Source organism: Leuresthes tenuis, unplaced genomic scaffold, assembly GCF_036924035.1.
Source record: "Leuresthes tenuis unplaced genomic scaffold, fLeuTen1.0.hap1 SCAF_17, whole genome shotgun sequence".
Lineage (NCBI taxonomy): Eukaryota > Metazoa > Chordata > Actinopteri > Atheriniformes > Atherinopsidae > Leuresthes > Leuresthes tenuis.
Genome location: NW_027325371.1, coordinates 493650 through 505177, shown reverse-complemented (window position 1 = coordinate 505177; position 11528 = coordinate 493650). Strand labels below are relative to the sequence as shown.

At 49.5% G+C, this 11528-nt stretch overlaps 1 protein-coding gene across 1 annotated transcript; it reads left to right on the top strand.

The window, feature by feature from the left end:
• Nucleotides 1–7669: 7669 nt before the first annotated feature.
• On the top strand, nucleotides 7670–10662 carry dnaaf19 (dynein axonemal assembly factor 19). The gene is made up of 3 exons (XM_072369037.1): nucleotides 7670–7938; nucleotides 8088–8236; nucleotides 10458–10662. The coding sequence occupies exons 2-3, from the start codon at nucleotides 8097–8099 to the stop codon at nucleotides 10561–10563; spliced, it is 246 nt and encodes an 81-aa protein (XP_072225138.1). The 5' UTR covers nucleotides 7670–7938; nucleotides 8088–8096; the 3' UTR covers nucleotides 10564–10662.
• The last annotated feature ends 866 nt before the right edge of the window (nucleotides 10663–11528 follow it).

Sequence of the window (11528 nt, the reverse complement as noted above, 5' to 3'; positions counted from 1 at the left end):
TCAGCCGGTACCGAACAGAGAGGAGCTACGTCAGCCGGTACCGAACAGGGAGGAGCTACGTCAGCCGGTACCGAACAGGGAGGAGCTACGTCAGCCGGTACCGAACAGGGAGGAGCTACGTCAGCCGGTACCGAACAAGTAGGAGCTACGTCAGCCGGTACCGAACAGGGAGGAGCTACGTCAGCCGGTACCGAACAGGGAGGAGCTACGTCAGCCGGTACCGAACAGGGAGGAGCTACGTCAGCCGGTACCGAACAGGGAGGAGCTACGTCAGCCGGTACCGAACAGGGAGGAGCTACGTCAGCCGGTACCGAACAGGGAGGAGCTACGTCAGCCGGTACCAAACAGGTAGCAGCTACGTCAGCCGGTACCGAACAGGGAGGAGCTACGTCAGCCGGTACCGAACAGGTAGCAGCTACGTCAGCCGGTACCGAACAGAGAGGAGCTACGTCAGCCGGTACCGAACAGGGAGGAGCTACGTCAGCCGGTACCGAACAGAGAGGAGCTACGTCAGCCGGTACCGAACAGGGAGGAGCTACGTCAGCCGGTACCGAACAGGGAGGAGCTACGTCAGCCGGTACCAAACAGGTAGCAGCTACGTCAGCCGGTACCGAACAGGTAGGAGCTACGTCAGCCGGTACCGAACAGGGAGGAGCTACGTCAGCCGGTACCGAACAGAGAGGAGCTACGTCAGCCGGTACCGAACAGGGAGGAGCTACGTCAGCCGGTACCGAACAGGGAGGAGCTACGTCAGCCGGTACCGAACAGGGAGGAGCTACGTCAGCCGGTACCGAACAGGTAGCAGCTACGTCAGCCGGTACCGAACAGGGAGGAGCTACGTCAGCCGGTACCGAACAGGTAGGAGCTACGTCAGCCGGTACCGAACAGGGAGGAGCTACGTCAGCCGGTACCGGACAGGGAGGAGCTACGTCAGCCGGTACCGAACAGGGAGGAGCTACGTCAGTCGGTAGAAAAGTGGAGGAAGAGTTTAAAGGAGCAGTTTCAGGCCAAGAGGTGGAAAAACTCCCTCTGAAACCGTTTATCATTATAAAACTCCACATAACACCTGCAGCCTCCGTCACATGACCTGAACTGTTTCACTGGTTTGTGATTGGCTGGAGGAAGAAGAGGCAGCAGCAAGAACGCCTTCCTGTTGCAGGTGGCCGCGCCCTACAGGATGCAGCTTTCATCAGAGCTCGTTTTACTACATAACTGCATGTGTTGTTTGACAGTTTTCCATTTGTTCTGCACAACAGAGGAAATTAAGAATAAAATCAACCTCTGAACGTCACCAAGTTTCAGTCTGAGCAGAATTTATTCTTTAACCACAGAATGCAGAACAATAATCATCACAGTCCATTCATTTACAATGAAAACTGACAACAGATCAGTTGGAACACCCTGAAAGAAGCAAGGTTCAGCCAAGTCACATTAAGGTTGGAAGCATTTAAATGTTCAGGTCCAGAGTTCACAGAGGAAGGTTTAAAGTTGTCTGACATCAGAAAAACTAAGTGAACCATCACATGTGGAGCTGAAAACACAAAGAGAGGCAGAAAGATGCTGATTAAAACAAGAACAAGCTGCAAACTTTAATAAAAACTGATAAATACGTTAGTTTCAGAGCTAAAATACGGTATTTTCCAGGACCACTCAGAAAACATGATGCTGCTTCCCTGACTTCTACCTTCAGGAGGTAGGTGTCGTTCCTAACTGGTCTCCTAACTGGTCTCCTAACTGGTCTCCTAACTGGTCTCCTAACTGGTCTCCTAACTGGTCTCCTAACTGGTTTCCTAACTGGTCTCCTAACTGGTCTCCTAACTGGTCTCCTAACTGGTCTCCTAACTGGTTTCCTAACTGGTCTCCTAACTGGTCTCCTAACTGGTTTCCTAACTGGTCTCCTAACTGGTCTCCTAACTGGTCTCCTAACTGGTCTCCTAACTGGTTTCCTAACTGGTCTCCTAACTGGTCTCCTAACTGGTCTCCTAACTGGTCTCCTAACTGGTCTCCTAACTGGTTTCCTAACTGGTCTCCTAACTGGTCTCCTAACTGGTTTCCTAACTGGTCTCCTAACTGGTCTCCTAACTGGTCTCCTAACTGGTTTCCTAACTGGTCTCCTAACTGGTCTCCTAACTGGTTTCCTAACTGGTCTCCTAACTGGTCTCCTAACTGGTCTCCTAACTGGTCTCCTAACTGGTCTCCTAACTGGTTTCCTAACTGGTCTCCTAACTGGTCTCCTAACTGGTTTCCTAACTGGTCTCCTAACTGGTTTCCTAACTGGTCTCCTAACTGGTCTCCTAACTGGTCTCCTAACTGGTTTCCTAACTGGTCTCCTAACTGGTCTCCTAACTGGTCTCCTAACTGGTCTCCTAACTGGTTTCCTAACTGGTCTCCTAACTGCTCTCCTAACTGGTTTCCTAACTGCTCTCCTAACTGGTTTCCTAACTGCTCTCCTAACTGGTTTCCTAACTGGTTTCCTAACTGGTCTCCTAACTGGTCTCCTAACTGGTTTCCTAACTGGTCTCCTAACTGCTCTCCTAACTGGTTTCCTAACTGGTCTCCTAACTGCTCTCCTAACTGGTCTCCTAACTGGTCTCCTAACTGGTCTCCTAACTGGTTTCCTAACTGGTCTCCTAACTGGTTTCCTAACTGGTCTCCTAAATGGTTTCCTAACTGGTCTCCTAACTGGTCTCCTAACTGGTTTCCTAACTGCTCTCCTAACTGGTTTCCTAACTGGTCTCCTAACTGGTCTCCTAACTGCTCTCCTAACTGGTTTCCTAACTGGTCTCCTAACTGCTCTCCTAACTGCTCTCCTAACTGCTCTCCTAACTGCTCTCCTAACTGGTTTCCTAACTGCTCTCCTAACTGGTTTCCTAACTGGTCTCCTAACTGGTCTCCTAACTGGTTTCCTAACTGCTCTCCTAACTGGTTTCCTAACTGGTCTCCTAACTGGTCTCCTAACTGGTCTCCTAACTGGTTTCCTAACTGGTTTCCTAACTGGTCTCCTAACTGGTCTCCTAACTGGTTTCCTAACTGGTCTCCTAACTGGTCTCCTAACTGGTCTCCTAACTGGTCTCCTAACTGCTCTCCTAACTGGTTTCCTAACTGGTTTCCTAACTGGTCTCCTAACTGGTCTCCTAACTGGTCTCCTAACTGCTCTCCTAACTGGTTTCCTAACTGGTCTCCTAACTGCTCTCCTAACTGCTCTCCTAACTGGTCTCCTAACTGGTCTCCTAACTGCTCTCCTAACTGGTCTTCTAACTGGTCTCCTAACTGGTCTCCTAACTGGTCTCCTAACTGGTTTCCTAACTGCTCTCCTAACTGGTCTCCTAACTGGTTTCCTAACTGGTCTCCTAACTGGTCTCCTAACTGCTCTCCTAACTGGTTTCCTAACTGGTCTCCTAACTGCTCTCCTAACTGCTCTCCTAACTGGTCTCCTAACTGGTCTCCTAACTGCTCTCCTAACTGGTCTTCTAACTGGTCTCCTAACTGCTCTCCTAACTGGTCTCCTAACTGGTTTCCTAACTGCTCTCCTAACTGGTCTCCTAACTGGTTTCCTAACTGGTCTCCTAAATGGTTTCCTAACTGGTCTCCTAACTGGTCTCCTAACTGGTTTCCTAACTGGTCTCCTAACTGCTCTCCTAACTGGTTTCCTAACTGGTCTCCTAACTGCTCTCCTAACTGCTCTCCTAACTGGTCTCCTAACTGCTCTCCTAACTGCTCTCCTAACTGCTCTCCTAACTGGTCTCCTAACTGGTCTCCTAACTGCTCTCCTAACTGCTCTCCTAACTGGTCTCCTAACTGGTTTCCTAACTGGTCTCCTAATGGTTTCCTAACTGGTCTCCTAACTGGTCTCCTAACTGCTCTCCTAACTGGTTTCCTAACTGGTTTCCTAACTGGTTTCCTAACTGGTCTCCTAACTGCTCTCCTAACTGCTCTCCTAACTGCTCTCCTAACTGGTCTCCTAACTGCTCTCCTAACTGGTCTCCTAACTGGTCTCCTAACTGGTCTCCTAACTGGTTTCCTAACTGGTCTCCTAAATGGTTTCCTAACTGGTCTCCTAACTGGTCTCCTAACTGGTTTCCTAAATGGTTTCCTAACTGGTTTCCTAACTGCTCTCCTAACTGGTTTCCTAACTGGTCTCCTAACTGGTCTCCTAACTGCTCTCCTAACTGGTCTCCTAACTGGTTTCCTAACTGCTCTCCTATCTGGTCTCCTAACTGGTTTCCTAACTGGTCTCCTAACTGGTTTCCTAACTGCTCTCCTAACTGTTTTCCTAACTGGTCTCCTAACTGGTCTCCTAACTGGTCTCCTAAATGGTTTCCTAACTGGTCTCCTAACTGGTCTCCTAACTGGTCTCCTAACTGGTTTCCTAACTGTTCTCCTAAATGGTTTCCTAACTGGTCTCCTAACTGGTCTCCTAACTGGTTTCCTAACTGGTCTCCTAACTGGTTTCCTAACTGCTCTCCTAACTGGTCTCCTAACTGGTCTCCTAACTGGTCTCCTAACTGGTTTCCTAACTGGTCTCCTAACTGCTCTCCTAACTGCTCTCCTAACTGCTCTCCTAACTGGTTTCCTAACTGGTCTCCTAAATGGTTTCCTAACTGGTCTCCTAACTGGTCTCCTAACTGGTTTCCTAACTGGTCTCCTAACTGGTTTCCTAACTGCTCTCCTAACTGGTTTCCTAACTGGTCTCCTAACTGGTCTCCTAACTGCTCTCCTAACTGGTTTCCTAACTGGTCTCCTAACTGGTCTCCTAACTGGTCTCCTAACTGCTCTCCTAACTGGTTTCCTAACTGCTCTCCTAACTGGTTTCCTAACTGGTCTCCTAACTGGTCTCCTAACTGCTCTCCTAACTGGTTTCCTAACTGGTCTCCTAACTGCTCTCCTAACTGGTTTCCTAACTGCTCTCCTAACTGGTTTCCTAACTGGTCTCCTAACTGGTCTCCTAACTGCTCTCCTAACTGGTTTCCTAACTGGTCTCCTAACTGGTTTCCTAACTGGTCTCCTAACTGGTTTCCTAACTGGTCTCCTAACTGGTCTCCTAACTGGTCTCCTAACTGCTCTCCTAACTGCTCTCCTAACTGGTTTCCTAACTGGTCTCCTAACTGGTCTCCTAACTGGTCTCCTAACTGGTTTCCTAACTGGTCTCCTAACTGGTCTCCTAACTGGTTTCCTAACTGGTCTCCTAACTGGTTTCCTAACTGGTCTCCTAACTGGTCTCCTAACTGGTTTCCTAACTGGTTTCCTAACTGGTCTCCTAACTGGTCTCCTAACTGGTCTCCTAAATGGTTTCCTAACTGCTCTCCTAACTGGTCTCCTAACTGGTTTCCTAACTGGTCTCCTAACTGGTCTCCTAACTGGTTTCCTAACTGCTCTCCTAACTGGTTTCCTAACTGGTCTCCTAACTGGTCTCCTAACTGGTCTCCTAACTGGTCTCCTAACTGGTTTCCTAACTGCTCTCCTAACTGCTCTCCTAACTGCTCTCCTAACTGGTCTCCTAACTGGTTTCCTAACTGCTCTCCTAAATGGTTTCCTAACTGGTCTCCTAACTGGTTTCCTAACTGGTCTCCTAACTGGTTTCCTAACTGCTCTCCTAACTGGTTTCCTAACTGGTCTCCTAACTGGTCTCCTAACTGGTCTCCTAACTGCTCTCCTAACTGGTTTCCTAACTGGTCTCCTAACTGGTTTCCTAACTGGTCTCCTAACTGGTCTCCTAACTGCTCTCCTAACTGGTTTCCTAACTGGTCTCCTAACTGGTCTCCTAACTGGTTTCCTAACTGGTCTCCTAACTGCTCTCCTAACTGCTCTCCTAACTGGTTTCCTAACTGCTCTCCTAACTGGTCTCCTAACTGGTTTCCTAACTGCTCTCCTAACTGGTCTCCTAACTGGTCTCCTAACTGGTTTCCTAACTGGTCTCCTAAATGGTTTCCTAACTGGTCTCCTAACTGGTCTCCTAACTGGTTTCCTAACTGCTCTCCTAACTGGTTTCCTAACTGGTCTCCTAAATGGTTTCCTAACAGGTCTCCTAACTGGTTTCCTAACTGGTCTCCTAACTGGTCTCCTAACTGGTTTCCTAACTGGTCTCCTAACTGGTCTCCTAACTGGTCTCCTAACTGGTCTCCTAACTGGTCTCCTAACTGGTTTCCTAACTGGTCTCCTAACTGGTTTCCTAACTGGTCTCCTAACTGGTCTCCTAACTGGTCTCCTAACTGGTCTCCTAACTGGTCTCCTAACTGGTTTCCTAACTGGTCTCCTAACTGGTTTCCTAACTGGTCTCCTAACTGGTTTCCTAACTGGTCTCCTAACTGGTCTCCTAACTGGTCTCCTAACTGGTCTCCTAACTGGTTTCCTAACTGGTCTCCTAACTGGTCTCCTAACTGGTCTCCTAACTGCTCTCCTAACTGGTTTCCTAACTGGTCTCCTAACTGGTCTCCTAACTGGTTTCCTAACTGGTCTCCTAACTGCTCTCCTAACTGCTCTCCTAACTGGTTTCCTAACTGCTCTCCTAACTGGTCTCCTAACTGGTCTCCTAACTGGTTTCCTAACTGCTCTCCTAACTGGTCTCCTAACTGGTCTCCTAACTGGTCTCCTAACTGGTTTCCTAACTGGTCTCCTAAATGGTTTCCTAACTGGTCTCCTAACTGGTCTCCTAACTGGTTTCCTAACTGCTCTCCTAACTGGTCTCCTAACTGGTTTCCTAACTGGTCTCCTAAATGGTTTCCTAACAGGTCTCCTAACTGGTCTCCTAACTGGTCTCCTAACTGGTTTCCTAACTGGTCTCCTAACTGGTTTCCTAACTGGTTTCCTAACTGGTTTCCTAACTGGTCTCCTAACTGGTTTCCTAACTGGTTTCCTAACTGGTCTCCTAACTGGTTTCCTAACTGGTTTCCTAACTGGTCTCCAGCCTGTGAAACCTCTGCAGATGGTCCAGAACGCGGCGGTGCGTCTGGTCTTGGATCAGCCTAAAAGAACACGTCCCCCCTCTGTTCATTGAACTCCTCTGGCTGCCCTTAGCATCAGATCCAAGTCCCTGATGTTAGCTACAAAGAGCTTAATGGAGCGGCTCCATCTGCTTGAATGCTCTTGCAAAGGCTTCTGTCCCAACTGGGTCCCTCCGTTGGTCCCAGGATTGTCGTCTAGCAGCTCCTACACCACGCCTAAGACAATCCAAACTCTGTTCATGTGTCGTCCCACGATGGTGGAATGACCTACCGAGCGCTACCAGAACAGGGGCGTCCCTGTCTATCTTCAAGAAGCTCCTGAAAACCCAGCTCTTCAGAGAGCATCTCCTATCCCAGCACTTACCTTGTACTTCCCTCCCCCCTCTATCTCTGCACTTTATCTTTCTGCACTTCCTTCTATGCCTGCACCCTATCTCTACTCTGTCCCCTCTGACAGAGTCGGACTCCTGGGTTCCTTCTATGGAGCTTATTGTTAGCTTATTGTTAGCTTATTGTTAGCTTATTGTTAGCTTATTGTTAGCTTATTGTTAGCTTTTTATAAAGCTGTTATATCTTCATCTGTAAGTCACTTTGGATAAAAGCGTCTGATAAATACAGAAACATAAACATTTCCAGATGACCTCAGGGTTCCTGATGGTTGATGGAGAATAAGAGGATTTAGCAGGTACTTTAATCAGAGTCATATTCTGTGACCCACAGAGACTTTTTAACACTTAAAACACTTGTTTTAACTGAACCTTTGAGTATAGTTTCAAACACACCTGAGTCGTACAGCTGAAAAACATGTTTCTACTTCCGGGTGTGGCTCAGTTCCTCCTCCGGCCGCTGGGTGGCAGCAGAGCGCGGGATGCCACTCAGAGGGAGCAACCGTCGTCATGGAGACGGTTTGTTGTTTCTGAGCCACGACGACGCCGAGCACACCTGAAGGCACCGGAACACCGAGACACCGGCAGCACGAGGAGGATATCTACTGAAGGTGGGGCACACGGTCACGCGCTGAGCTCGCGTTAGTTCGTCATAACATTCAGAACAGACTAAATGGACCCGGTTCGGTCCGGCAGAACGCAACGTACCGTGTTCTTATCTGATGTCCGGTAGCTGACTCTGCCTGTGTGACATCATCAGGTGGAGGAGATGGATAAGCGTGACGTCATCGACTTCTCGGCGTTGGAGAGGGAGCTGCACGCGGCGGTGGAGTCTGCGCACAGGCACGAGCGGGAGAACGAAGCCAAGCTGCGAGCCGTCAGCCAGAGAGTCTCCTACAGCCAGTTCAGGTACAAACGGGTCCTGGAAAAACCTGGAATACCTCCAGGGGGGTCTGACACATCCAGGAGCCTCGGCTGGGGTCCTGGGGGGCTCTTAAAGGAGCTTCATTGAAGTCCCCGGATGCCTTGAAACTTCAGATTCTGAGAAAGTCTCCGTGCAATGCGCGCGTGTCGCACGGGAGCCAGCGTCAGCATCTGGGTGACGTCATCGGCCAGGTTTGAAAAGTAAAGGCTGGTTTGAAAGAGGTTAACTCATCAGACGCAGCGCGCGCTTCTTTGAAGAGTTTCTTTTTATTCTGCGGGACCCTCTGTTGGTTCTTCTGTGGTTAGAAAGGTAAAAGGTTCTGTTAAAGGTTCTGTTAAAGGTTCTGTAAAAGGTTCTGTAAAAGGTTCTGTTAAAGGTTCTGTAAAAGGTTCTGTTAAAGGTTCTGTAAAAGGTTCTGTAAAAGGTTCTGTTAAAGGTTCTGTTAAAGGTTCTGTAAAAGGTTCTGTTAAAGGTTCTGTAAAAGGTTCTGTTAAAGGTTCTGTAAAAGGTTCTGTAAAAGGTTCTGTTAAAGGTTCTGTTAAAGGTTCTGTAAAAGGTTCTGTTAAAGGTTCTGTAAAAGGTTCTGTTAAAGGTTCTGTAAAAGGTTCTGTAAAAGGTTCTGTTAAAGGTTCTGTTAAAGGTTCTGTAAAAGGTTCTGTTAAAGGTTCTGTTAAAGGTTCTGTTAAAGGTTCTGTTAAAGCACAGGCCCCAGCACAGCTGGAGCTGGGACGTCGCCATGGTTACAGTGGTGGCTGCCATCTTTATTTCATTCATTTCAATGTGGAACGTGACTAATTCCAGGGTGCTTTCCAGGTACAGCTCTGACCTTCCCAAGGATTTTTCAGGTTTCCTGGAATCTGCTTATCAGGTTCCAGGATGTTGGAACATTTAGGGCATTATTTGTTATTTTGGAGTCCTTCAAGGCCTTCCAGGATGAGCCCTTAAAGGGTTTCCAGGCTGAGCCCTTCAAGGCCTTCCAGGATGAGCCCTTCAAGGCCTTCCAGGATGAGCCCTTAAAGGGTTTCCAGGCTGAGCCCTTAAAGGGTTTCCAGGATGAGCCCTTCAAGGCCTTCCAGGATGAGCCCTTTAAGGGTTTCCAGGCTGAGCCCTTCAAGGCCTTCCAGGCTGAGCCCTTAAAGGGTTTCCAGGATGAGCCCTTCAAGGGTTTCCAGGCTGAGCCCTTCAAGGCCTTCCAGGCTGAGCCCTTTAAGGGTTTCCAGGCTGAGCCCTTAAAGGGTTTCCAGGCTGAGCCCTTAAAGGGTTTCCAGGATGAGCCCTTTAAGGGTTTCCAGGATGAGCCCTTTAAGGGTTTCCAGGCTGAGCCCTTTAAGGGTTTCCAGGATGAACCCTTTAAGGGTTTCCAGGATGAGCCCTTCAAGGGTTTCCAGGCTGAGCCCTTCAAGGCCTTCCAGGCTGAGCCCTTAAAGGGTTTCCAGGACGAACCCTTTAAGGGTTTCCAGGCTGAGCCCTTTAAGGGTTTCCAGGCTGAGCCCTTAAAGTTTTTCCAGGCTGAGCCCTTTAAGGGTTTCCAGGCTGAGCCCTTTAAGGGTTTCCAGGCTGAGCCCTTTAAGGGTTTCCAGGCTGAGCCCTTTAAGGGTTTCCAGGACGAAGCCTTTAAGGGTTTCCAGGCTGAGCCCTTAAAGGGTTTCCAGGCTGAGCCCTTAAAGGGTTTCCAGGCTGAGCCCTTTAAGGGTTTCCAGGCTGAGCCCTTTAAGGGTTTCCAGGCTGAGCCCTTAAAGGGTTTCCAGGCTGAGCCCTTTAAGGGTTTCCAGGCTGAGCCCTTTAAGGGTTTCCAGGCTGAGCCCTTAAAGTTTTTCCAGGCTGAGCCCTTTAAGGGTTTCCAGGACGAAGCCTTTAAGGGTTTCCAGGCTGAGCCCTTTAAGGGTTTCCAGGCTGAGCCCTTTAAGGGTTTCCAGGCTGAGCCCTTTAAGGGTTTCCAGGACGAAGCCTTTAAGGGTTTCCAGGCTGAGCCCTTTAAGGGTTTCCAGGCTGAGCCCTTTAAGGGTTTCCAGGCTGAGCCCTTAAAGTTTTTCCAGGCTGAGCCCTTTAAGGGTTTCCAGGATGAGCCCTTAAAGTTTTTCCAGGCTGAGCCCTTTAAGGGTTTCCAGGACGAACCCTTTAAGGGTTTCCAGGCTGAGCCCTTTAAGGGTTTCCAGGCTGAGTCCTTAAAGTTTTTCCAGGCTGTAACGGCGGTCTGTCTCTCAGGGACCTGGTTCTGTCCTCCCACCTGAAGCCTCTGGACCAGAAGGACAAAGACGGAGGTCCGAGGAAACAACCCTGGAACCCTGTGGCCCCCCCGAGCGGCAGGTGACGCCCTGCGGCCCCCCCGAGCGGCAGGTGACGCCCTGCGGCCCCCCCGAGCTAACCAGCTGATTTAATTTAGTTACCTTTAGTTACCTGAGGTTCATGATGCAATAAAATGTCTTTGAAGAAGTTGGTGTGTGTGTGAATCACTTCCTGCTGTGGTCATGTGACTTCCTGCTGTGGTCATGTGACTTCCTGCTGACGCCGGAGCGCCATGGGCTTCTTCCCTTTGTTAAAGTTAACCTTTAAACACTTAAAAAGCAGATTTTTCCCATTAAAGCACAATAAAGCAGACACAGACAGGTGAGGTCACCCTGCTTTATTCACAGGTGACTGCACAACACCCAGCGCCACGCTGTGTGACATCAGCAAGTGTCCCGGCGGCCAAACACCGGCGTTCAGCTCAGTAGTTGTCGGCAGAAGTCTTTTTGGTAAAGGTTTCCACCACAGTGGGGGCGGCGGTCGCCTCCAGGATCCGGACTTTGTTTCCTTCCTCTGAGTCTGAGTCGCTGCTCATCACAGAACAGGAAGAGGTTTAAATGCTCAGAAGCACCTTTTCTTCCTCTCCTCATCACCTCGGTCAGGAGGAGCCTCAGCCTCTTCTCCAGCTCTGAACCTCAGCCTCTTCTCCAGCTCTGAACCTCAGCCTCTTCTCCAGCTCTGAGCCTCAGCCTCTTCTCCAGCTCTGAACCTCAGCCTCTTCTCCAGCTGTGAACCTCAGCCTCTTCTCCAGCTGTGAACCTCAGCCTCTTCTCCAGCTGTGAACCTCAGCCTCTTCTCCAGCTGTGAACCTCAGCCTCTTCTCCAGCTCTGAACCTCAGCCTCTTCTCCAGCTCTGAACCTCAGCCTCTTCTCCAGCTCTGAGCCTCAGCCTCTTCTCCAGCTGTGAACCTCAGCCTCTTCTCCAGCTCTGAACCTCAGCCTCTTCTCCAGCTCTGAACCTCAGCCTCTTCTCCAGCTCTGAACCTCAGC

Bases quoted from the DNA above. Each gene is read 5' to 3' on its own strand.
- dnaaf19 (XM_072369037.1), top strand. From the start codon at position 8,097: ATGGATAAGCGTGACGTCATCGACTTCTCGGCGTTGGAGAGGGAGCTG. The intron at 8,237-10,457 runs GTACAAACGGGT...TCTGTCTCTCAG, and splicing joins GTCTCCTACAGCCAGTTCAG to GGACCTGGTTCTGTCCTCCC.